This window comes from Balaenoptera musculus, chromosome 2 (assembly GCF_009873245.2).
Source record: "Balaenoptera musculus isolate JJ_BM4_2016_0621 chromosome 2, mBalMus1.pri.v3, whole genome shotgun sequence".
Taxonomy (NCBI): Eukaryota; Metazoa; Chordata; class Mammalia; order Artiodactyla; family Balaenopteridae; genus Balaenoptera; species Balaenoptera musculus.
The window spans coordinates 133,324,605-133,350,934 of record NC_045786.1 but is presented as its reverse complement, the minus strand read 5'-3'; the positions used below and the strand labels follow the sequence as shown (position 1 = coordinate 133,350,934).

The following is a 26,330-nucleotide window of genomic DNA, read 5'->3' as shown; positions in this document are numbered from 1 at the left end:
GAAAAGCAATGGAAGGATAAGAAAACGTAGGGGGGATAAAAGGAAGCCAATGTAGAGGTGGAAAGTCCTGGGGAAGAAAAAAGCAAACATTTTAAAATCAATTTGTTAAACAGGTAATTCAAACGATTCAAACTTCAAAAGGATGATGGTGAAAATTAAGTCTCCTTTCCTACCCATGTCCTATCTACTTAGTTCCTTTCCTCAGAATTATCAAATATAATCTTGTCATTTTTTTATGTCCAGAATACTCTATTTTTTAAAATTTTTATATAATTTTTAAAGGTTACACTAGGTTTACAGTTAATACAAAATGTTGGCTATATTCCTACTTAAAATTTTTTTTATTGAAGTATAGTTGATTTACAATGTTGTGTTAGTTTCAGGTGTACAGCAAAGTGATTCAGTTATATATATGCATACATATATATATATTCTTTTTCAGAGTCTTTTCCACTATAGGTTATCACAAGATATTGAATATAGTTCCCTGTGCTATACAGTAGGTCCTTGTTGCTTATCTATTTTATATATAGTAGTTTATATAAACTACTAATTTGCTAATCCCAAACTCCTAATTTATCCCTTCCCTACCTCTCCCCTAGGTAACCATAAGTTTATTTTCTATGTTTGTGAGTCTTTCTGTTCGGTAAATAAGTTCATTTGTATCATTTTTTTAGAATCCACATATAAATGATATTGTATGATATTAGTCTCTCTCTGTCTGCCTTAGATAATCTCTAGGTCCATCCATGTTGCTACAAATGGCAAAATTTCGTTCTTTTTTATGGCTCAGTAGTGTTCCATTGTGTGTGTGTGTGTGTGTGTGTGTGTGTGTATACACCACACCTTCTTTATCCATTCATCTGCTGATGGACACTTAGGTTGCTCCTATAACCTGGCAATTGTAAGTAACGCTGCTATGAACGTTGGGGTGCATGTATCTTTTCAAATTAGTGTCTTTGGTTTTTTTGGATATATACCCAGGAGTGGGATTGCTGGGTCATATGGTAATTCTATTTTTAGTTTTTTGAGACTTAAGTCATTTCATATGTGTATCGATTTTCTATAGAATAAATTCCCAGAAGTGAGACTGCTTGGTTAAAGGGCTAATTGCATTCTTAATTTGAATACATATTGCCAAATTTCCCTCTACACGGTTATATTATTTTATCAATGCAATAACACCAGAAGGTATGAGAATTCCCATTTCCCAAAGGTTTGCTGAACAATGGTGTTAATCAAACTTTTAGAGTGTTACCAATTTGATCAGTAAAAATGGATTCAATGATTTTTTTTTCTCACTATCAGTGAGACTGACCATCTTTTTGTATGTATGTGGGCCATTTGTATTTCCTTTTTGTGTGTGAACTGTCTGGACATGTCTTTTCCTCATTTTTCTATTTGTCCTTTTTTCTCTTTCTAAAACATATTTTTATAGTGGGGTGATTGGTCTTTATTCTGTATTATGAGTTGCAAAGAGATATACAACTTAAAAATCATGAAGCATATTAGAAATTCTATAGCATTGCTTAATTATTAGCATATTCTTAGCTTTGCTTTTTAAGTGAAAGAAATATACTATGTTTTATTCTTCTTGACTGCATAAACCTATAGCCTAAGACTGCTGTTTTCAAATCTAATGCTACTGGCTCATCATCATGAGAGGATTTAAAGGTATCCTACTAGTCTTGGTAATGGGTAATAATGATAAACAATTAGGTACCGAGTATTTACCAAGTTCCAGGCCCTAGCTTAAGCTCTTTCATGTATCATCTTATTGAATCTTCCACAAAATCTTCTATGATGGCTCACAAGATACAGTATCATAAAGATGTCAATTCTCCTCAAATTAAACCAATCAAAACTGAATTAATTCCTCCCAAAATCCCAACAAAATATTTTATAGAACTTGAAAATTAATTTTAAAACATATATTGAAGATGAAAAGGCCAAAAAAAGCCATGACAATTCTGAAGATAAGGAACAATATGGCAATGGGGAAGGGGAACTTGGCCTCCTTAATATTTGAAAAGCAGATTTTGGTAAAGCTGTCATCATTTAAACTCTGAGTATTTTATCTCTAGTACACAGACAAGACTACAGTAACAGAGCTGAGGGTTCGAATTCAGAACTTCCCAACTCCAGAGTCCATGCTCTTAACAATTACATTTATTTCCTATTTATACTGATTTTTCTACATTTTCTCATTAAATCACCCTTATGAAAATATCTGAAATATATGGGCAGAAGACAAACCAAAGTTAATTAGCATAGAGATAACCATAACTCTGATACTGGCATGCATTACCAATGAGCTAATAAATAAAGCACAGAACAAAAGTATGTACCAAATCTCTGGCACACTAATCACACTACACCAATTACATTACACCAATCTCCATAAAATTCAAATATGTAACTTTATGTTTATACCTCAAATGAGTCAGTTTAAATGTTTCACCTATATAAAATGATGTTTTTATGATCGACAGGATCAGAATTGACCATAAAGTTTTAAACAGTTGGTAATACAGAGTACATTCTGGTTTTGTATAATTTCTTTTTCTTTTTCTTTTTAGTTTTTTAAAATTTTCATACAATTTTTAAAGGTTACATTCCATTTACAGTTATTACAAAATATTGGCTCTACTCCCTGTGTTGTACAGTACATCCTTGAGCCTATCTTACAGCCAATAGTTTGCACTTTCCACTGCCCCACCCCTATATTGCTCCTTCCCCCCTCCACTGGTAGTGGTTTTGTATAATTTCATGTTGCTATAATAAATTAGAAACTCTATTTAACATAGAAAGGCTGATTAAACAAACAATAACAAAAATGCCTAAAATATACTTTCTTTTAAAGATTAAAAATATCACTTTACATAAGAACCAAAAGCAGTACATGTGATTGTTAGCTATATCTTGAATTTTAAAAAAATTAGCTATAAGGATATTCTTGGAACAACTGGGGAAATTCAAATATAGACTCTATATTATATAGTATTAACATATCAATGTTAAATATGGAGAGCATAATAATGGTACTTTGGTTATGTAATAAAGAATTGTGTTCTTAGGAGATACTGCTGATGCTTTTAGAAGTGTCATGATATCTGCAACTTTCAAATGATTTTTAAAGCATGTATAATGAACAACATATAAAGATAGATAAAGAAAATGTGTCAAAATGTTATCAACTGGTAAATGTAGGTAAAGCGTACACAGATGTTCATTGTATCATACTTTCAACTTTCTATAGATTTTAAGGTTTTTAAAATAAAATGCTGGGGGAACTGTTATTGTAATCAAAGCCACAAGAAACCAATCTCCACCACAAACTATGATCTTATGACCCAATTTAAAATCTGTCCATTTTACTGTTCTTTAACAAAGGTATCAAAAATTCCCCAGGACTCCAAGTCATGAAGGAGAGTCACACTTACCCGCAAGTGTGTTTTGCTTATTGAAACATCCCCAGAAACACTTGTAACAACAGGACCTGGCTTCTTTGCTTCTCTGTCACCCAGCAAGATGGCAATTGTTTCAGCAAGAGCTTCATTCACAAGATGCCTAATAATGTCTGAATTCACAGGAACCCCGGCATCAACAAAAAGCTGGAGGGCACCACTGCTTGTTCCTTCCACTAAAAAATGAAAGAATTTCAGAGTAAGTGTGCAAGAAACATGCTTGTATTCTAAGCCTTAATTCTTAAAATTTTAGAGATGCGAACATATGTGTATGAGATGGTGTGAGGAGGAATAAAATGAAAATACAAAATCTACTTATTGTGACAGAGAATAAGATCGTAACTCACATAATGAACATCCTCTCTAAACAAACTAAAAAGGGGAGGAAAACATCCAGATGAAAATTTACTTATATGGCCTCTTCCCTCCCACTACAAAATTTAGTGATAAAAAGGATTTGCAGGGACTTTCCTGGTGGTCCAGTGGTTAAGGTTCCATGCTCCCACTGCAGGGGTCACAGGTTCAATCCCTGGTCAGGGAACTAAGATCCTACATGCCATGCAGCACACCCGACCCCCGCAAAAAAAAAGATTTGTATCCACATTAAATGTTTTCATCTGAAAACAATCCACATTTCCAAGAGTAGGGCATCAGGAAACCCTGTGATAGATCTTGGCAAAACACAGGGACACAATGACTGTGGGGGGATTTTAGAGAAATGGCAGCTTCTTCATAAATATGAAGACAAATCTTATTTCCGTCTAGTTTCAGATACTTCAGTTACTAACATTACAGGCTAATCCTCCTCAAACTTTTAGAGTAGTTTCGGTGCTTGATGTAAGCAGCTCTATAGGTATATTAATTTTCCAAATGGGTTGTACTTTTCACTTGTGTGAATGTACATAAAATTCAGTAAAACTTCCTAAACAGACTTTATTAGGCTTAAAGTGGTTATATTTCTAAAGCTCTGTGTGGAAAACACGTAAACAGTGATCTATACAACTTGATGCAGACATGACCTCTCCAAAGAGTACTCCTTAATTAGTACAACTATGGCGGCATTACCCAGAATTCCCTAAAAGGTAGGTACAGGTGTCTTGGGATCACTTGTTGAGAGATAAGTAATAGCAATTTACTCTGGAGCTCCATAGCAAAGACTATCACAATCCCAAATTTATATTCAACAGTATATATCAACACATCTCCCTTTTTAGTTGCCATAATTCATTGTTTTGGCATGACCAAAAATCAGAATATCTCTGTTATAAAACCCAAAAGCCCTACCCAGACATAGGCAAAACAAAAGCAAACACACATGCTTTTAAAGAAAAGGGAACAGGATCTAAATACCCTCTTTATTAGACCATCTTTCCTTAAGGCTACAAAGCCTGAATTAGTCTCACTGAAACAACCTCCTGACCCATGTGAAGGACTGCTAAGAGGACTATCACTAGCCCTGCTTTGCACTAGCAGGAGAGACTGGTGGAGAATCCAAACACTCCAAAATATGCCATCCAGGTGTATGACCTAGCAATGAAGAAAAAAACATCTGGCAGTTTGGACAGTATCCATCATAAACCGGACAAATCTCTGGAGACAATTGTTTGTTTTCCTGGACTGGTCTCCTTGTCTTGGGACTGCTGAATACCATCTCCACAACCAGAATTTTGACCAAAAGCTACAGAAGTTCGACTATCTGTTTCTCCAAGGCATATTTCATGGTCCTTTGCCTTCTCTTTGGTTTCTAGTTCTTTTTAATTCCAGTTTCACTTGGTATTTTCCATCTGTTCCTTTTCCAACAGATTTTGAAATAGTCTCAGAGCAATTATTTGGATGATCTGGTTTTGGTTTTCTTTTGGATTTGTATTCCTAGATGTCTTCTTCTGAAAAAGTATCTTCTAACATGACAAAATGATTTTATCATTAAAGAAGCACTAATCTTAAGTAAAAAAAATTTCCTCATAACTTTGTTGGTCATTTTATTCCTTCCTTCAAAAAATGAGAAGATGAAAGAAAACCTGGGATAGTAGCAGTGGAAGAGGCATTTGAGTTATACTAAATAGGAAGAATTCATCAAATATAAGAATAAATTGTATGGAGCCAGGACATGGGACGTGGCTGGGTGTGGACTGAGGAAGACCAAAGAAAACAAAGTAGAACAAGCGATACTCCAAGGCTTTGGAAACTGGGCACTTGGAAAATAGTGGTATCATTAACAGAAACAGAAACAAAGGAGGAATAAGGTTGGTTAGAAAAATGAGATGCATTCTGGACACACCAAGTTTGGTATGCCAGTGGAGCATGAAGTAAAATATTCATCAACAGGCAAAACTGCAAGTTTACAGCCTAAATGTGTGGCTTAGGGGTCATCAACTGACACGGGATAACTAACGCCAAGAAGAGACTAGAAAAACAGAAAAGAAAGAGGGCAGGGGACAGAAGCTTGGGGGAAATTTTTTATTCAAGTAGCAAAAAGAAAAAAAGAAAAAGATGAGGAAATGAGGTCCTAAAGAAATTAAAAAGGGGAAGAACAAGAGAATGAATTCTAAGAAACCAAAACCAGTAGAACATTTTAATAATTAGAGGTAGTCAACAATGCCCATACCAGAGCCTTCTAGGAGAATAAGGATTTGAAAAAAGGTTATCTCTGAGAACCAAATGCTGTAAGAGAGGAATTTCATTAACGAGAAGGAAGAAGAAACCAGCTCATAAAAACTAAAGAGAAAGTGAGAATGAGAAAGTAAAGCAGTAAATACAGACTCTAATGTCTAGGATTTAGGCAGTTAAGGGGTAGTTTAAGAAGGAGGAAGAGGAGGTTATTCCGGACTGGAAAGAAGTGGAAAAAAATAGAGATAACGATATATAGGAATGTTAAAAAAAAAAAGAGCTAGAAAGCTGGAGAACTTATACCATCCAATTTCAAGACTTATTTTTAAATAACAATAATCAAGAAGTGCGGCATTGATGTAAAAACAGACTTGTAGATCAATGGGACCAAACAGCAAGTCCAGAAACAGATCCACACATATATAATAGCCAGATGATTTCCAACAAAGGTGTCAAGGCAAGTCAGCAGGAGAAAGGATAATCCTTTCAACAAATAACGCTAGAAAAATTGGATATCCATACACACACAAAAAATCTTGATCTTTACTTCACACCACATATAAAAATTAACTCAAAACATACCATAGACCTAAATTTATAATCTAAAACCATAAGGCTTCTAGAAGAAAACATAGGAAAAAATCTTAATGATGTTGGGCAAAGATTTCATAAACAGTATACCCCAAAAACCACAAGCTATAAAAGAAAAATTGATAAATTAAACTTCATCAAAATTAATCTTTGGTCTTCAAAAGACAATGCTGATAAAGCAAAAGGTAAGATAAAAACTAGGATAACACATCTGCAAAACATATGCAATAAAGGACTTGTATCCAGAATAAAGAACTCAATAATAGTAAGACACAGACCCCAATTAAAAACTGAGCAAAAGAGTTTTAAAGATACTGCATCAAAGTAAATATACAAATGGCAAATAAGCACATGAAAAATTGTACACCATCATTAGTTACTGGGGAAATGTAAATAAAACCCACAATGAGATATCTCCACATGCTTAGTGAATGGCTATAATTAAAACTTTGACAACAAGCATTAGTAAGGATGTGGAGCAGCTGGAACTCTCATTCACTGCTGGGTGGAATGCAAAATAGAACAGCCACTTTGGAAACACTTAGCAGTTTCTTATAAAGTTAAATATCTACTTACCATATGACCAAGAGAAATTAAAAGATGTGTATAAAAGATTTGTTTGGAAACATACATAGCACAGCTGTATTTATAATAGCCAAAAACTAAGACTACAAATGTCCATCAACTGGTAACTGGATTAACAAATTATGGTACATCCATGGAGTGTAATATTTATTACTATATGCAACAACATGACTGTCGAAGCATTATGCTAAATAAAAGAAGCCAGACACAAAAGACTAAATACTGTATGATTACATATATATGAAATTCTAGAAAAGGCAAAATTCAATGATAGAAAGTAGATCAGTGGTTGTTAGGGTCTAGTAGGCATGGGAGGGGGTTAGGGATTGACTGCAAAGTGGCATGAGGGGACTGTTGGGGATGATGGAAATGTTTTTCTATAACATGATTGTGTGGCTAACATGTGGCTGTGTTTAACAAAACCTGTCAAACGGTACACTTAGAATTGGTGAATTTTATGGCCAGTAAATTATACCTCAAAAAGCTAATGGAGAAAGAGGGGGAAGAAGAGGGAAGGAGAGGAGGGTGAAAAGGAGGAAGAAGGAGAGAGAGAAGAGGAAGAGGAAGGAGGAAGGAGGAAGAAGAGGTGAATGGTGTGGGCTCCCTAAAGAAAGAGGATCTATCCATTCAGGGAATACTTAAACTCTTCTTAGGTGTCAGTCAAGGGCTAGGCTCTAAAGGAGAATCACCCTTACTTGTGAGTAATTTATAGTCTAGTGAGTGAGACAGATATGCAAGCCAATCATAATACAATTTGATGGTTACTATAACAAAGATACACAGACACACAAACAAATGCACACAAAGTGCTATGGGAAATAATGGAGAGATTGGGGGTAGGAGGGATGGACGCTGATAGCATAATCTGAATGCTGCAGTATGTAATAAGGGAGTGAGGGAGAAATAACTTCCACTACAGAAAACTGGGAAGTGACATTGAGAAGAAGAGGACTTTTATCTTTTGTCAACCAAGGACTATGTGACCTCTAGAATATATAAATCCACAACAACCTGAAGGTTTTGTCTTATAATAACAAAAAAAGCTAAAAGATTCCATTTCACTTACCAATGTCAGAAGTCAAGGGCTCACTGGCCTCACTGACTGAGACACTGATGTCAGCTGTGGCCTGCTGTTGAACTGGAAGAAGCCCAGAGATCATTCTTGACATTACTTCTTGTTCTACCCTGGGGGAAAAAAGTTAAGGATTCCTAAATTTAGTTGAAATGTATAGATGGTTAGAAATAACACCCTTAAAAATAACTGGTACCCATGGACACAAACATTTACATGTGAAAGCAGTCATTCTGAAAGTTGAATCCGGAAAGAAGAAAAAATTCAAATATATCTCCTAGAAAAACAAACCGAATCTCTGTGTGGGAGACAGTTTATCAAATTAAAATCTTTCTGATCAGTCTAATGAAAACTTTAACAGCCCTCGTAAATTCAAAATAAGGTTTAGGTCAATGATTACCTGGCATATCATGCACCTAAAATGTTGGGTTCCCTACTCTGAAAGCACATATAAAACCCCACAAGATCAAAGCTAGAAAAGAAGTCCAGCTGCCCTCTCTTCAAGGAAATAAATATATAGACTGCAACACAGGTAGTTTTCCTCTAAAAAGGGAAAGAAAATTTACTTTCAAGGTCATTTTTAGGAAGGGAAGTAGGAGAGGAAAAGGAAGGGAAACACAATAAGAGACTGCTTTTGTACATTTCTTTACAGAAGCTAACAGGCTTCTTAATTATTATTATTATACAAGTAATAGATGTTCATTGTAAAAATCAGAGAACACATAAAAGTTAAAAAAAAAAGATAAGGCTCACTCACAATCCCAGATTCAAGAATAAACAAAGTTAGTTAACAATTTGGTATTATTTTTCAATATTTTTCCCACACACATTTATTTCTGAGTGAGCTCTTCTACACTGTGGTTGCATCATTAGTATCCTGCTTCATTTATGCACCACTGTTATTAATATCTTTCTACATCATTAAATATTTTTCTAAACCCAATCATGATAACTGTATGAATATTCAGTTGTTTAGTTTATTCCATAACTTCTTTAAGGTTTCTCACAGGTAAAAATAGGTATAAAAGTAGAGTTTATGAGTTTATTATATAAGTAACAAACAAAACAGTGCCTTGTCTGTAGTAAGCACTATAAGTGCTAAGTATTCTATGGCCTAGTAGCAGAACTGTTTATTTCCTTAGGATAAATTTCTGTTAATAAACCACTGGGTTAAAGAACTTGCACATTTTTAATGCTTTGTTACTCAGCAATAGCTTCTTTTGTCATAACAGACAGCCTCAGTACAAATATTCAAGGACAGAAACAATACTTGCAACAGTTTGTTAAACCCTCAGCATCATGTCAGATAGTGTCCAGTGACTACGGCAAAGGAAAAATTTGATAAACAAAAGGAGACAAGGAAGATTTTCAACCAAAATTTCATACATTCTATTTATACTTGCTACTATAATTCTGTTCACCCCAACACCACTGTAAACTCACCACTGAATTAAGCTATTTTCCAATGTTTCTTTTCTCTGAATTACTTTATCCAGAACATCAGTAGTGGGCTGAAAAGTAGAAGCAACTGGAGGAAACGGAGGGCCATTATATTTTGTAGAAACAACTTTAACACTTCTGTTAAACTCCAGAATTGGTTCAGAGTATTCCAGAATTTCATCACATTTTTCCTCTTCCTGGTAATAATAAAAACAAAACTATTATATTCATGTATCTGTTCAACACTTACTGAGTGCCAAGTAGAGATAACTTAGGTAGGTGAATTAACCAACACTTCTAAATTAATCAATAGCATTTTCTAATTGGTAGTATCACATTATTTATAGTATACGCATTTGTCATATAAATCACATTGAAGAAACTTAATTACACAATTATATTCTGTTTTTAAAGCCCAATATTCAGGGACTTCCCTGGTGGTCCAGCGGCTAAGACTCCACGCTCCCAGTGCAGGCAGCCTGGGTTTCAACTCTGCTCAGGGAACTAGATCCCACATGCCGCAACTAAAAATCCTGCATGCCACAACTAAAAGATCCCGCACATCACAACTAAGATCCCACGTACCGCAACCAAGACCTGGTGCAGCCAAATAAATAAATAAATATTTTAAGATATATATATTCATTTTAAACAATCATAAAACAAACTAGAAAACTTGGTTATTCCTACATAAAACATTATTAACCTTTCCCTCTATAAATTTATTAATTTATTATCATAGTAAAGCTAACACTTCTAAATATTACTGCTTACTCTTACAGAACATATAATTTACATTTAAATATGCAGTTAGGTCATCTTACACATTATTTGTACCATCACATCATGATCAAAAGAGTTACTTCCAGAATTTTTAAACTTTTTATTATGAAAAATATACATGTTTAAAAGTGAACAAAATAGTGCTCATGCACTATATCTGTTACATATAAATAATAAGAATCCCACTTACCTGTTCCCTAGCTTTAACAATTATCAACTCATAATGAACTCTGTGTCATCTATACTTCCCCCATCCACTTCCCCCTTTGCACACCATTTTGAAATAAACCACAGATACCATATCGTTTTATCTGTAAATAATGCAATATGTATCTCAAAAAAAGTTAGGGCTCTTTAAAAAATATAACTCAATAATATTGTCCCATTGAAAAATGAAGTCCACAGCTATTAAGTGGCAGAGCAAGGACAGAAACACTTGTCTTTGAAGTCCAAATTCTTTGCTATTTCTACAATGTTCCTTTCACTTATATATTGAACAGTTGTCTAATGTCTTTGCTATATTCTTACCTTCAAAACATTCACGTCGAGCTCACATGAGAAGACACACTGGTGAGCAAGTAACATTAATGTAGTGCATATCGCTTAATGTTTAAAATAGGATTTTATTTTATGATTGACAAAACTAGTCTTGGTTCTGAAAGTCTAAGAAATATGAACAAATGTCTCCTTTAAAGTTCATTGACACATCATTATCCAAGTAGTCTCTAAGTTCTATGATCTTTTCTCCCATCCTTTATATTTTACTTCCAGCTACTTTTTCCCTCCTTCTATTTAACCATTTCTATCATTTCTATATCTCTTCCTGCTATATGGGCTCTTCCCTTGGATTTTAGACCTCTCACAACTTTTTTCCTCAATATGAACTAACTGGCGAACTTGCCAATAATCCAGAAATGAAAACAGACAAATGTAATAGAACGAAGAAAGGACAGACTGGAGAGAGGGAAACCAAGGGAAACAATAAGGGAGAAGGAAGAAAGAAGCAGGAGAGAGGAGATGCAGGTTGGAAACAGCTAACAATCATTAAGTTTCATGGAGGTAGCTAGGTAATATAGAAGATAATACTGTACTACAGAATAACAACTTATAATTTTAAAATAAAAATATATTTAACTGCAAAGTAAAAGGAAGTTTCTCAAAGCTCTGTAACATAATACTGATGGTCAAAAGATATTCAACCATCAGAAACAAGGCAAGGATGTTCCCTCTCACCACTCCTTTTCAACATTGTACTAGAAGTCTTTGCTAATATAATTAGACAAGAAAAGAAAATTAAAGGTATACAGATTGAGAAGGAAGAAATAAAACTATCTTTGCACATGACATGATTGTCTATGTAGAAAAGCTGAAAAAATCAACAAGAAGACTCCTGGAATTAATTAGCAATTATGGCAAGTTCGTAGGATACAAGGTTAACATACAAAAGTCCATCACTTTCCTATATGCCAACAATGAACAAGCAGAATTTGAAATTAAAAACACAATACCATTTACGTTAGCACACCCCCCCCCAAATGAAATACTTAGGTATAAATCTAACAAAACACGTACAAGATCTATATGAGGACAACTACGTAATTCTAATGAATGAAATCAAGAACTAGATAAGTGGAGAGATATTCCACGTTCATGGAGAGGAAGACTCAATAACGTTAAGATGTCAGTTCTTCCCAAATTGATCTATAGAGTCAATGTAATTCCAATAAAAATCTCAACAAGTTATTATGGAGATATCAACAAACTTACTCTAAAAGTTATATGGAGAGGCAAAAGACCTAGAATAGCTAATATGATATTGAAGGAGAAGTACAAAGTTGGAGGACTGACACTATCCAACTTGAAGACTTATAACAATCAAGACAGTGTGGTTCTGGTGAAAGAACAGACAAATAAATCAATGAAACACAACAAAGAACCCAGAAATAGATCCACATAAATATAGTCAACTGATCTTTGGCAAAGGAGCAAAGGCAATACAATGGAGCAAAGATAATCTTTTCAACAAATGGTGCTGGAACAAATGGACATTCACAGGCCAAAAAAAAAATTTAGACACAGAGATTACACCCTTCACAAAAATTAACTCAAAATGGATTACAGACCTAAATGTAAAATGCTAAACTATAAAACTCCTAGAGATAACATAGGAGAAAACATAGATGACCGTGGGTATGGCAATGACTTTTTAAATTTAAGACCAAAGGGACAACCCATGAAAAAACTAATTGATAAGCTGGACTTCATTCAAATTAAAAACTTTTGCTCTGTGAAAACAAATGTCAAGAGAATTAGAAGATAAGCTACAGACTGGGAGAAAATATTTGCAGAAGACACATTCTGATAAAAACTGTTACCCCAAATATACCAAAAAAAAACTCTTATTAAAACTCAATAATAAGAAAACAACCCAATTTTTAAAATGGGCCAAAGATCTTAATGGACACCTCACCAAAAGTGATGTACTGATGGCAAACAAGCATTTGAAAAGATGCTCCACATCATATATCAGCAAAATGTAAATTTTTTGATTAATTTTTTTTTGATTAATTTTTATTCGAGTATAGTTGATTTACAATGTTGTGCTAGTTTCTGCTGTACAGCAAAGTGAATCAGTTATACATATACATATATCCATTCTTTTTTAGATTCTATTCCCATACAGGTCATTACAGAGTATTGAGTAGAGTTCCCTGTGCTATACAGTTGGTTCTTATTACTTATCTTTTTTACTACTATTTTTCTACTATTTTATATATAGTAGTGTGTATATGTTAATCCCAATCTCCCAATTTATCCCTCCCCCTTCTTTTCCCCCTTGGTAAGCATAAGTTTGTTTTCTACATCTGTGACTCTATTTCTGTTTTGTAAATAGGTTCATTTGTATCATTTTTTTAGATTCCACATATAAGCAATATCATACGATATTCGTCTTTGTCTGATTTCACTCAGTATGAGAATCTCTAGGTCCACCCGTGTTGCTGCAAATGGAATTATTTTGTTCTTTTTTATGGCTGAGTAATATTCCATTGTATATATGTACTACATCTTCTTTATCCATTCCTCCATTGATGGACATTTAGGTTACTTCCATGTCCTGGCTATTGTAAATAGTGCTGCAATGAACACGGGGGTACATGTATCTTTTTGAATTGTGGTTTTCTCCGGATATATGCCCAGGAGTGAGATTACTGGATCATATGGTAGCTCTATTTTTAGTTTTTTAAGGAAACTCCATAATGTTCTTCATAGTAGCTGTACCAATTTACATTCCCACCAACAGTGTAGGAGGGTTCCCTTTTCTCCACAACCTCTCCATCATTTATTGTTTGTAGATTTTTTGATGATGGCCATTCTGACCAGTGTGAGGTGATACCTCATTGTAGTTTTGATTTGCATTTCTCTAATAATTAGTGACGTTGAGCATCTTTTCGTGTGCCTGTTGGCCATCTGTATGTCTTCTTTGGAGAAATATCTATTTAGATCTTCCACCCATTTTTTGATTGGGTTGTTTGTTTTTTTGATATTGAGCTGCGTGAGTTATGTGTATATTTTGGAGATTAATCCCTTGTCAGTCACTTCATTTGCAAATACTTTCTCCCAGTCTGTGGGTTGTCTTTTCGTTTTGTTTATGGGTTCCTTCGCTGTGCAAAAGCTTTTAAGTTTCATTAGGTCTCATTTGTTTATTTTTGTTTTTATTTTCATTACTCTAGGAGGGGGATCAAAAAAGATCTTGCTGTGATTTATGTCAGAGAGCATTCTGTGTTGTCCTCTAAGATTTTTATAGTCCCTGGTCTTACATTTAGGTCTTTGATCCATTTTGAGTTTATTTTTGTGTATGGTGTTAGGCACTGTTCTAACTTCATTCTTTACATGTAGCTATCCAGTTTTCCCAACACCACTTATTGAAGAGACTGTCTTTTCTCCACTGTATGTTCTTGACTCCTTTGTCATAGATTAGGTAACCATAGGTGTGTGGGTTTATCTGTGGACTTTCTATCCTGTTCCATTGATCTATATTTCTGTTTTTGTGCCAGTACAATACTGTTTTGATTACTATAGCTTTATAGTATAGTCTGAAGTCAGGGAGCCTGATTACTCCAGCTCCGTTTTTCTTTCTCAAGGTTGCTTTGCCTATTTGGGGTCTTTTGTGTTTCCATACAAACTGTAAAATTTTTTGTTCTAATTCTGTGAAAAATGCTATTGGAAATTTGATAGGGATTGCACTGAATCTGTGCATTACTTTGGGTAGTATAGTCATTTTGACAATATTGATTCTTCCAATTCAAGAACATGGTATATCTCTCCATCTGTTTGTCTCGTCTTTGATTTCTTTCATCAGCGTCTTATAGCTTTCTGAGTACAGGTCTTTTGCCTCCTAAGTAGGTTTATTCCTAGGTATTTCATTCTTTCTGATGCACTGGTAAATGGGATTGTTTCCTTAATTTCTCTTTCTGATCTTTCGTTGTTAGTGTATAGGAATGCAAGAGATTTCTGTGTATTAATGTTGTACCCTGCAACTTTACCAAATTCATTGATGAGCTCTAGTAGTTTTCTTTTTTTAATTAATTAGTTTATTTATTTATTTATTATTTATTTTTGGCTGCATTGGGTCTTTGTTGCGGCACGCAGGCTTTCTCTAGTTGCGGCAAGTGGGGGCTACTCTTCGTTGCAGTGCGTGGGCTTCTCATTGCAGTGGCTTCTCTTGTTGCAGAGCACAGGATCTAGGCGCGCGAGCTTCAGTAGTTGTGTCACGTGGGCTCAGTAGTTGTGGCTCATGGGCTCTAGAGTGCAGGCTCAGTAGTTGCATCACATGGGCTTCGTTGCTCCGTGGCATGTGGGATCTTCCCGAACCAGTGCTCGAACCTGTGTCCCCTGCATTGGCAGGCAGATTCTCAACCACTGTGTCACCAGGGAAGTCCCTCTGGTAGTTTTCTGGTAGCATCTTTAGGATTTTTATGTATAGTATCATGGCATCTGCAAACAGTAACAGTTTTACTTCTTCTTTTCCGATTTGGATTCCTTTTACTTCTTTTTCTTCTCTGACTGCCATGGCTAGGACTTCCAAAACTATATTGAATAAAACTGGCGAGAGTGGATATCTTTGTCTTGTTCCTGATCTTAGAGGAAATGCTTTCAGTTTTTCACTGTTGAGAATGATGCTTGCTGTGGGCTTGTTATATATGGCCTTTATTATGTTGAGGTAGAGAAATGTAAGTTAAAACAACAATAAGATACCATTACACACCTATTAGAATGGCCAAAATCTGGAATGCTGACAACACCAAATGCTGGCAAGGATATGAAACAGCAGGAACTATCATTCATTGCTAGTGAGAATGCAAAATGGTACAGCAACTTTGGAAGACAGTTCAGTGGTTTCTTACAAATCTAAAGATACTTTTACCATGTTAAGTCAGCAATTGTGCTCCTTGATATTTATTCAAAGGAGTTAAAAACTTATGTCCACAGAAGAAAACCAGATGTTTGGTTTTGTTTTGTTTTTCTTTGTTTGGTTTTTTTTGGCTGCACAGAGTGGCTTGCGGGATCTTACTTCCCTGACCAGCGACTGAACCTGGGCTCCTGGCAGTGAAAGCACGGTATCCTAACCACTGGACCACCAGGGAATTCCCTCAGATGTTTATAGCAACTTTATTCATAATTACCAAAACTTGTAAACAACCAAAATGTCATTTAGTAGGTGAATGGATAAATAAACTGTGGTCCATCCAGACAATGGAATATTATTCAGTGCTAAAAAGAAGTGAGCTGTCAAGCCATGAAAAGATATGGAAGAAACGTAAGTGTATTTTACTAAGTGAAAGAAGCCAATCTGAGAAAGCTGCATACTGTATGACTCCAAGTATACTGCATTCTGGAAAAGACAAAACTATGAAGACAGTAAGAAGATCAGTGGTTGCTAGGGACTGGGGTGGGTAGGGGGGAAGGAGAATAGTCAGAACACAGAGGATTTTAGGGCAGAGAAAATACTCTGTATAATAGCATAATGATGAATACATTTTTCCAAATCCATAGAATGTACAACATAAAGAATGAACCCTAAGGTCATCCATGGACTTTGAGTGATTATGATGTGTCAATTTTAACAAGTCAAAATTGTTGGGGTATGTTGATAATTGGGGAGACTATGCATGTGTGGGGATAGGGAACATACAGAAAATTTCTGTACCTTCCTCTCAATTTTGCTGTGAACCTAAACTGCTCTAAAAACAAATGAAGTCTTTAAAAAAAAAAAAAGATAATCAAATCACGTAAAAAAATGCTAGTAGAAAAATAAATTCACATGATTGCTAAGCTTTGTTACCTGTATGATATCGATTACTTCATCGAAGTTAGTTCCTGGAAACTTCACGTCTTCTTCATCTGCCTTCGTAAATTCTGGAGTCTAAGAAAGCATTTTCAGAAAGTTTTTGTTGTGTTTAATGTCTTTTTAATTTATACCTAATTTATCATAATACCATAGCATAAGCTTATAATTACATGCCCCTATGTTTTATTTTGATATCCTGCTCAGACTTGATTTAACTAGTAAATGAAATCCAAGCTAGTCTCCAAGTTATCATTTCAATAGCTATAAAAAACCAGGTATCAGTTTTTCTATCGACTCCACCAACAATGCAACTTAAGTCAATTGATCAAGTTGATATAATTGTGATTTCTCTCCTAGAATTAAGATAAAGAAATGCGTTTATATGTATAGATATATACGTTTACACATATACAAACTCACAAAAAGACAGATACAGAATCAAATAATTTAGAAAGACAAACAAAATAATTATTTTAAAAATTTAGCCTCTAGGCCTCATAATATATAATCTGGTCACCAAAGCCCACAATAGACAATTCCTGAGAGCAGAATGATGAACAGTCCAAAAAATTATTTGTAATCATATATGTTTTAATAAACTTCTGGTTAAAAAAATTATTGATGAAAAATAAAATTAGGCACAAGAGCCATTCAAGGCCAGTTCTATTTTACTATTTCTGATTGTGAAAAACTGATGTTCTTCCTCTCCTTAAAACTGTATCCTCAATGAACAAATTTGCTTACAATAGATGAAACCTGGGGAAATGTTACAGTGCTATTTTGCTGTGTAGTAAAGTCATAATTTTGTCATTCAGTCACAAGCAGCAAATAAATATCAGAAAGAAATGCATATTTTTGCATCGTGCCAATAGTATGACGACAAAGTAACAACCCAAAACATAAACTCCAATTGTCACTATAAAATTCACATTCAGGAAAACTATAATTTAATTCCCATTTAAATCAAGATTCTTCTCCAAAGAGACAGAAATTCTTTCTTCACATATGAGTCTTACAACTTAAGTTACCAAAAAGTTACACTAAGGATTATCATTTTCAGAACATTTATAAACGTAAGGATATTAAACAAACTTTCTTTTTCGAGTTCATAAGCAACTTCAGGGACTTCCCTGGTGGAGCAGTGGTTGAGAATCTGCCTGCCAGTGCAGGGGACACGGGTTCGATCCCTGGTCCAGGAAGATGCCACATGCTGTGGAGCAACTAAGCCCGTGCGCCACAACTACTGAGCCTGCGCTCTAGAGCCTGCATGCCACAACTACTGAGCCCACGTGCCACAACTACCAAAGCCTAGAGCCCGCGCTCTGCAACAAGAGAAGTCACCGCAATGAGAAGCCTGCGTACCACAACGAAGAGTAGCCCACACTCGATGGAACTAGAGAAAGCCCACGTGCAGCAACAAAGACCCACACAACCAAAAATAAATTAATTAATTAATTTTTTAAAAAAGCAATTTCACATTTGTTTTGAATCTTTTCCTTAAACCAAAATTATTAAAATATATTATAATGGAAGACTTTGCATGGACTAACATTAGTTAAAAATCTATAGTCAGACATTGCTCAAAGATATAGAATACATTTCTGAACATACCTGTATCCAGGTTTTCAGAGGAGGAGGAGGAGATGCTTCTTTGGGACTAGACGGAGATAGACCAACATCAGCACTACCATTTGAAATGCTGTCAATATCTACATTGGGTAATACCTAAAACAGAATACAACATCCAGCTTTCATTTCATCATTTTGACTCAAATATTTGTGAATCTATTTATCAATAACATATTTAACTTTTTATTGCAAAGTCAATGGATAACAAATATAAATTATGAAAGCATATTTTACAAAATTTGGAAAATAAAAGGGAAACACAAAGAATCCTATTATCTTAAGACAACATCATTTTCACTATTCCCTTTATGTTTTTACTATCCACTTATGCATAGCTAAAATCTAAAACAGTTTCATTCCTGATTTTCCATTGTAATTAGGTCATAAACACCTTACTATACTTCCATATAGACTTCATAATAGTATTTTAAATGAGTGTATAGTATTTCAAGAAAATACATGCCTTATTTAATCATTTCCTGTTGGTAAACATTTAGGATATTCCTTACATATTCACTATTACATAGATAGATATATATCACTCCAAAAAACTTCATATATACATAGGGGTTTTTTTCCCTGAACTTTGACTTATTTCATTATGCTAGATAGCCAGATATTAGACTAACTTCTTGAGCCAAAAAGCATAAATATTTAAGATTCTTGGTAATTACTGCCAAAATGCAATGAAGAGCTCTATTTCCATCATCAAAAACATAATTAATTATGTTTTACCCAACCTTCACCCAAATTAGATAACAGAAGTGTTTCAGCAAGAACAGTTTTTAAATGGAGGTATATTGTTATTTTAATTTGCATTACCTTGGTAACTAGCAAGATTTAAATTACTCAATTTGATTGCTTATAACTTCCTCTTCTGTAGAGTCTTATACATGTTCTTTGAATATTTCTAGATTTGCTCTTATGTTTTCTTATTAATTTATGGAGGTTTTTATATTTAAAAATTAAAACTTTCTATCATATTCCTTTCATATGTCCTCACTGTATGTTGTTTTCCTTTTCATTTAGGAATCTTTTACATATATAAGTTTTAGATTTTATAGATTCAAATCTCTTTTCTATCATAACTAAGATTTCTCCTCTCATATCTAGACTTAGCTTCATTTTTGATAAGGACTACATGCAATTATCTTCTAATTCTTCTATGTTTTTATATTTTGTAGTTACACTTTAGCCTATTGCCTATTTGGAACTCACTTGCTATACAGTAAAAGTTTAGAGTCTAAAACCGATCTATTTTCCACACTGCTAACTAATTATAACATACATTATTTCATTTAAAATAACCCTATTTCCCACTGACTAATGAACTATCTATCACATATTACATTCTTTTTAAATAACCAAGGCTATTTCTGAAATAGGACCAGTATCAAAACACTTTAACTTTTCTAAACCTTTGTTCTTTCAAATGTCAAAATGATCCTAAAGTTCAAGTTTTAAAAAAATCATGGCTTTTATTTTTTTTAATACAATTTCACTTAAATTATACATTAACTTAGGAAGAATTGTCATCTTGAATATTGAAGCTTCACATTATAAGTTCTCTCTCCATTCATTCAAGTCCTCTTATATATGTTTGTATAAAGTATTAATTATATAAGACAAACACATTAAGCCTTTTTTAAAATTAATTATAACTATTGAATTGTTCCCTTTGGAATATCATCAATTCACCTGGATATGAGTTATCAGCTTAGAAAAGGTAGCTTAAATCATGCAGAACAAGGATAGCAATATCACATTAATATCATAGTTTTAAAGAAGGAAAGACCCATCATGAAAGCACAGTTTTCATGAAGCAATATAATAGATTTTAAGTACTAAAGTTAAGCCAAATATTTTTTTCCTTAAATTTTTCTGTTCATGCACACTGAATACCTGCACAGTAAGCTGAGGAGGGTCCTTTTTTTCCGACTTCATTTCTACAACTGCTATGTTAGGTTTCTTTACTCCAGTTTCTGTTTTTCGAGATGATGGTGGAATAGAAGTAGTCACTGTTACAGGGTGTGGCTTGTTTACAATTACTCCAGCAGGTGGCATGGAATCACTATTACTTTGGGTTTGTCCTAAAAAATTTGGGGGGAAAAGGAGTCAACCATTTCAGAAATAAAGAGAAAATTCTAATTTAAAACCTAGATCTTTATGCCTAACTTCTCATAGGAAAGGAAAGCACTATCTGCGATCACCTTTTCCTCTATCATCACCACTGTCCTCATACTCACCATGTCATCCTTTTAGCAGCGACTAACATTAGGCGCTCATATGTACTAAACACTTCACATACGCTATCTAATTTAAATAAGCCTATGGAGTATTAATATTATCCACATTTTACAGTTGAGGGAGCAGAGGTTTAGAGACATAACCTAATTTGCCAAAGGTTATGATAGTAAGTGGCAAAGCCAAAACTAAAGTGTATTGCATTGTGTTGTATTATTTTTATTCTCAAATCTTCATAGAGCAGCAACAGACAGAAATAAAACCGACAACAAAATACTAGTGTTTGACTACCAATAAACAGCACGTAGGCCAACTATCTGCTAACTATCATAGCTGTCAAAATTTTGTTACCTTTCACTTCAAAAGTTCCACTTGTTTCCTAAATTTCAAAGTAAAGAGGGACAGTGCGGTGCATTCATTAAAAACACAGACTCTAAAGTCTCACTGCCTGGGTTTGAATCTTGGCTCCACTCTAGCTATGTGGACTTTGACAAATTACTGAACTCTCCTGTGCCTCAGTTTCTTCATTTATAAAATTGGTACATTACCATGCGTTTTATACAGTGGATTAAATAAGTTAATATATATAAAGTGCTTAGATATGTCCCTGGCACACAGTAAGGACTTTATAAGTATCAGCCATTATTTTAGTAGAAGACATGTTTGAACAGACAGCTACCAAGTTGACATGCCATTAACCCATAATATCAAAAATAAAAAATTCTCTCTTATGTTGAAAAATATTCACATTTAAATAATTCATCAAAATTAAGAATCGCAGTGACATTGAAAGAAAAAAATAGCTAACAAAGTTTGAAGAGCTAGTGTGAGAACAAAAATTATTTGCTCAACTTTTACAATGATGGGTCTGAGAGACCTCAGATAAGTTAATAACAAACAATTAGCTTAGAACACACAACTACATAATTTTTACTTATCACGGCCTATTCCAAAGGTATATAAAAGGTAATTCAAAGTACTTCTCCTAAGACATGATGATATTAAACCAATCAAAATCCTTAAGTTCTTTAATTATTATGAATGTCTGTCATGTCTAAACATTATTTTAATTTCATTTCATCTACAGCAATATACTATAAAATACCAAAAGAATGTTTCCTGTAAGTGAAAATATAGCATCATTTCAGAGACTGCTACTACACAAAGACACATTCTGAGGCCCTATTCACAAATACAAACAACACATAAAGGAAAAGGTAGGTGACTACTATGTCAGTATCACTTTGTAATTTCTGCTATTGCTGATTAGAATTTTTAAATTTACCCCATATATTTTGTTGGGTCTTACCTAAAAGAACTGCCATAGGAATTAGATGACCTTCCAGTGTACCTGAAAAAGTAGGCATTTCCCGGCTTGGGCTGAACAAATACTGCTGATCACCAGGAGACAGTGTAGTTATGGTATGTTGCAGTTTAGAATCTGTCTTTGTAGGTTTTGTTGCATAAAAGTCAGTTTGTGTTCTTATTGACTTTACTTTAGTGCCTATAATAATCACCAATGGCAGATATTTTAAAATATTGTTTGAACATCTACTATGCAGTCATCTACAAATATAGCAACCCTTCCTCACAGAAAGATCTCATTCTATATAATAAGGTTACAGGGCCCCAAAATATAAGTAAACCAGGGGTTGGCAAACTTTTTCTTAATTGGTCAGAGAGTAAATATTTTAGCATTGGCTGTGTGGTCTCAGTGGCAACATCTCAACTCTGCTGTTGTAGCATGAAAGTACTCATAGACAACACTTAAATGAATGAGTATAGCTATGTTCCAATAGAGCTTTATTTATAAAAACACGCAGCTGACCTGCAGGTCATGGTTTTTTAACATCTGAATAGATGTAACAACTTGTGCAACTACTATGATAGAAAAGATACAATAACTAGAAAAAAAATGTTGAATAAAGATTCAAAAGAATATTCAGAACGTATTATTTACCTCATTACGTTTTTTCCTATGAGTATAAAAAAGCTAATGATCATTTTTGGAATTGAAAATTTTTTCATCCTCTCATTATTCTGAATAACCAGGCTTTATCCTTTGAAATTATGTGCAGATAATCAAATTCTATACTTATTAAAACCTTGCAGAAGTTAATAACATTATACATTTTTTAATCACTATTTAGTAAATCTATATAGATATTAAATCCTGAATTCTTAAATAATTAGAAATTTTTCTGATTATCTGTCTCTCTGGAGAAGAACATAAATTTCTGTGGAACCTGACCAAAGTGAAGAAAACTAAAATTGTAAAGGAAAAGAAACTAAAATCTTTTCTATTGATAAATAAATACCTGACATTTCTACTTTTTACTTTTAATATAAGAGTAGTTTTATAAATCTAGACTTTTAAATATAGTTTTATGATCCTAGGAAGAAAAATTTTAGTACCACATCTATATTTTTTTTCATCATGTTCTCAAGTATTCATTCATTCAATTGAAGGAATATTTTTCTTGAATGTTTATTTATTTTTGATAAATTTATTTATTTATTTATTTACTTATGGCTGTGTTGGGTCTTTGTTGCTGTGTGTGGGCTTTCTCTAGTTGTGGCGAGAGGGGGCTACTCTTCGTCGTGGTGCGTGGGCTTCTCATTGCAGTGGCTTCTCTTGTTGCGGAGCATGGGCTCTAGGTGCGTGGGCTTCAGTAGTTGCAGCACACGGGCTCAGTAGTTGTGGTGCATGGGCTTAGTTGCTCCATGGCATGTGGGATCTTCCTGGACCAGGGATTGAACTCATGTCCCCCTGCGTTGGCAGGCGGATTCTTAACCACTGTGCCACCAGAGAAGTCCTCCAGTTAAAGAGGATTGAGACAATGTTTTACTCTTTGTGGCCTTCACAATACCTAGTATAATAATGATGGACACATAAAAGGTATTTTTAAAAACATTTTTAATTGAACCTTAGCTAGACCTAAGGTAGGTTTTCTTTTTCTTCTTCTTAGTTTCCACCCAGTTTTGTTTAGTCTGAAAGGGATGCTGTTGCTTATTTCTTACTATAATACAGTAGATTAGTTTGAATTCTGGGCTTCCAGGCAACCACCTCAGAAAACACTGCCGTTTAATTTACTTGCTACAGACAAATGGTTCTTCAGTGGAGGGGGCCTCTGAGGTGGTACGGATACCTTTGCTTCCATGTTCGTACTGTAGGTGCTATACAGAATCTGAAAGGTGCCTAGCAGTAACTTCTCTCCCTTCTAATGCTCAGAAACTTAAAGGCAGAGGGGGAAGTGAATGTAGACCGCGTCTAATAGTAACATCATAGTAAGCACTTTTAATGCTTTTAAAGATTTTTAAAATGTATTTAAAGATTTTTTAGAAACAATATCAAAGTCAGATGTACATGGGCTTAGTTGCTCAGTGGCTCCGCGGCATGTGGGATCTTCCCGGACCAGGGTTTGAACCCATGTCCCCTGCACTGGCAGATGGATTCTTAACCACTGCACCACCAGGTAAGCCCCTTGAATGTTTATTTAAAATATATTTTTTCAGCATTTAAAATGTGTTTGGCATCATTCCAGACACAGGGACTACAAGTACTGAATAAACCAACTGTATTCATGTAGCTTACACTCTAGTAAGGAAAAAAATTGATAAACAAATAAAAGTATAATGTCAGATGGTGAAAAGTGCTATGAGGAACAATAGGCAGAGCAAGGGAATAGAGAGGGCTAGGTGATAATATTTTGGATAGGATGGTCAACATAGACCTCTCTGAGGAGCTAAGAGCAGAGATTGAAAAACCTGAGTGAGCCATGCAAGGGTCTGAGGGAAAAGCCCTCCAGGCAGAGGGAATAACAGGCACCAAGGCCCAAGGAGGAGCCTGGGTCCATAGGTTCTCAATCACTTCTACCATTAAAAGGGTTCCTTCATAAAGTGATTTTTGGATTTGAAAGTATTTTAAAACCTTAACTTATTTTTTGCAAAGGCTTTCCAAACCCCAAATATAAGTTAATAGCAAGCTCTAAGAAACAAGGAAACATTAAGGTAAATATCATCCACAAGCCTAGTAAAATAAAATCTATAGGATTTCTAGATAAACTGACACCCTATATGATCAACTAACTTTTGGAAAGGAAAGGAAGGAAAACTAAAGCAACTGCCATAGCTCTAACTTCCAGAAAGGATCAGAAAGGAAAATGAGTTGGGATCCACGAGGGACGGCATGTTGTCAAAGTGCCTTACAGACTGCTAAAGCACAAGTTGAGAAACTTCAAAATGTAACCAAAGTCAACAGACTCAATATTTAACTAAGAGTTATAGTTAAATATACTAGTGAAATGGTAGGTGTGAGTCAAAACATATAGTGATAAATAAAGATATTTTTAGTTGTGTATAAAAGTAACAAAAAAAATTTTCCCCTTTCCTAACTAAGGCTCTTTGAGGACAAACCAAACTGCAAAAGTGCCCATAAGCACTTTTATGATAATGTACAGCATATGGCTTATCGTTCTGTTCATAAAGAACATGATGGAGTAAGCTTTCCAAGGAAATGTCTACGTTCCCTAGATTATAATTTAAATTGCTTAAAAGTCATCATCTCATACATTTTATCATGCTTTATCTGAAGATACCACCGAATCCTATTTTTTCCCCACTGATCCTATCTTGAATCTGGTCTATTTTTCCCTACTTTCCTAAAAGGAAATGTTTCCATCCCTAAGCATTACATAATTTGAACAGTATTTATAAGTAATAAAAAGCAAAAATTAAACTTTACATATTAAACCAATACCACAAAAAATGAGTTTTATCACCAAAAAATGAGGTTCCTTACCTTTAACTCGTTCTATTACTTTTGGTCTCTGTGGTCTGGACTTAGGAGATGGAGAATTAAATCTGAGATATGGTCCTTTTTTAAGAGTGCTGCGATGACCCTGATAAACTGGTTTTCCATAGATTTGTAACATATAATCCTTGTCTTGTACCACCGTCGTTGCTTTCAAAAACCCCTAAGTATACAAAGTTATTCAACTCACCAGCAAAATAGTCATCAAACACTTATTTTTCTAAAACCTCCTTTTGTCAGCTTAAGTACTATATTAAGAATGATCAGGTCAGGAAAGTCCTCTATGCTGAATGGCTCTTAAATTCTGGAGATAGTTCTCAAACTACAGTTGTAAAGTTTTCCAAAGCATGAAAATTAAATACAAAAATCATCCACCCAAAAGACATGAAGGTTCTTACACTACTAAGCATACTTTCAGCACCAAAAAGTAAGTTTAAACACATTTTACATATGAAAGTAATAACTGTCAAGTACAGTAAAATAACATAAACCAAGTCTTTAAATAATTTCCTACATTCCTGATCTCACCTTCAATCATAATCTAAATGCCACAGAAAGGTAGCATTTATTGAGCATCTACTAAGTACTAAGTACTGAATTAATCAGATGCTTTATGAATCTGCCCAACAATCCATGTTTGGCATTAACAAAGTTACAGCTTAGTTAGAGCAGCCAAAAAATTCCCTCTAGCATCTAGTACCATGCCTCTCAATCACTAGGCACTAAACAGACATTTGTTAAACTGAAAAA

At 34.4% G+C, this 26,330-nt stretch overlaps 1 protein-coding gene across 7 annotated transcripts in view; it reads right to left on the bottom strand.

Annotated features, from left to right (window-relative positions):
* KIAA0586 (KIAA0586 ortholog) overlaps positions 1–26,330 on the bottom strand; it is a 105,822-nt gene that overhangs the window by 54,882 nt on the left and 24,610 nt on the right. For 6 of the 7 annotated variants that reach the window (XM_036842470.1, XM_036842467.1, XM_036842471.1 and 3 more), the window contains 8 exons: positions 25,569–25,743; positions 22,077–22,271; positions 20,426–20,613; positions 18,506–18,619; positions 16,889–16,969; positions 9,766–9,959; positions 8,317–8,435; positions 3,444–3,643 (listed from right to left, as the gene is read on the bottom strand). In XM_036842470.1, coding sequence (XP_036698365.1) covers positions 3,444–3,643; positions 8,317–8,435; positions 9,766–9,959; positions 16,889–16,969; positions 18,506–18,619; positions 20,426–20,613; positions 22,077–22,271; positions 25,569–25,743 — 1,266 coding nt within the window. The remainder of the gene's footprint in view (positions 1–3,443; positions 3,644–8,316; positions 8,436–9,765; positions 9,960–16,888; positions 16,970–18,505; positions 18,620–20,425; positions 20,614–22,076; positions 22,272–25,568; positions 25,744–26,330) is intronic. The other variant, XM_036842468.1, reaches the window with a different exon arrangement.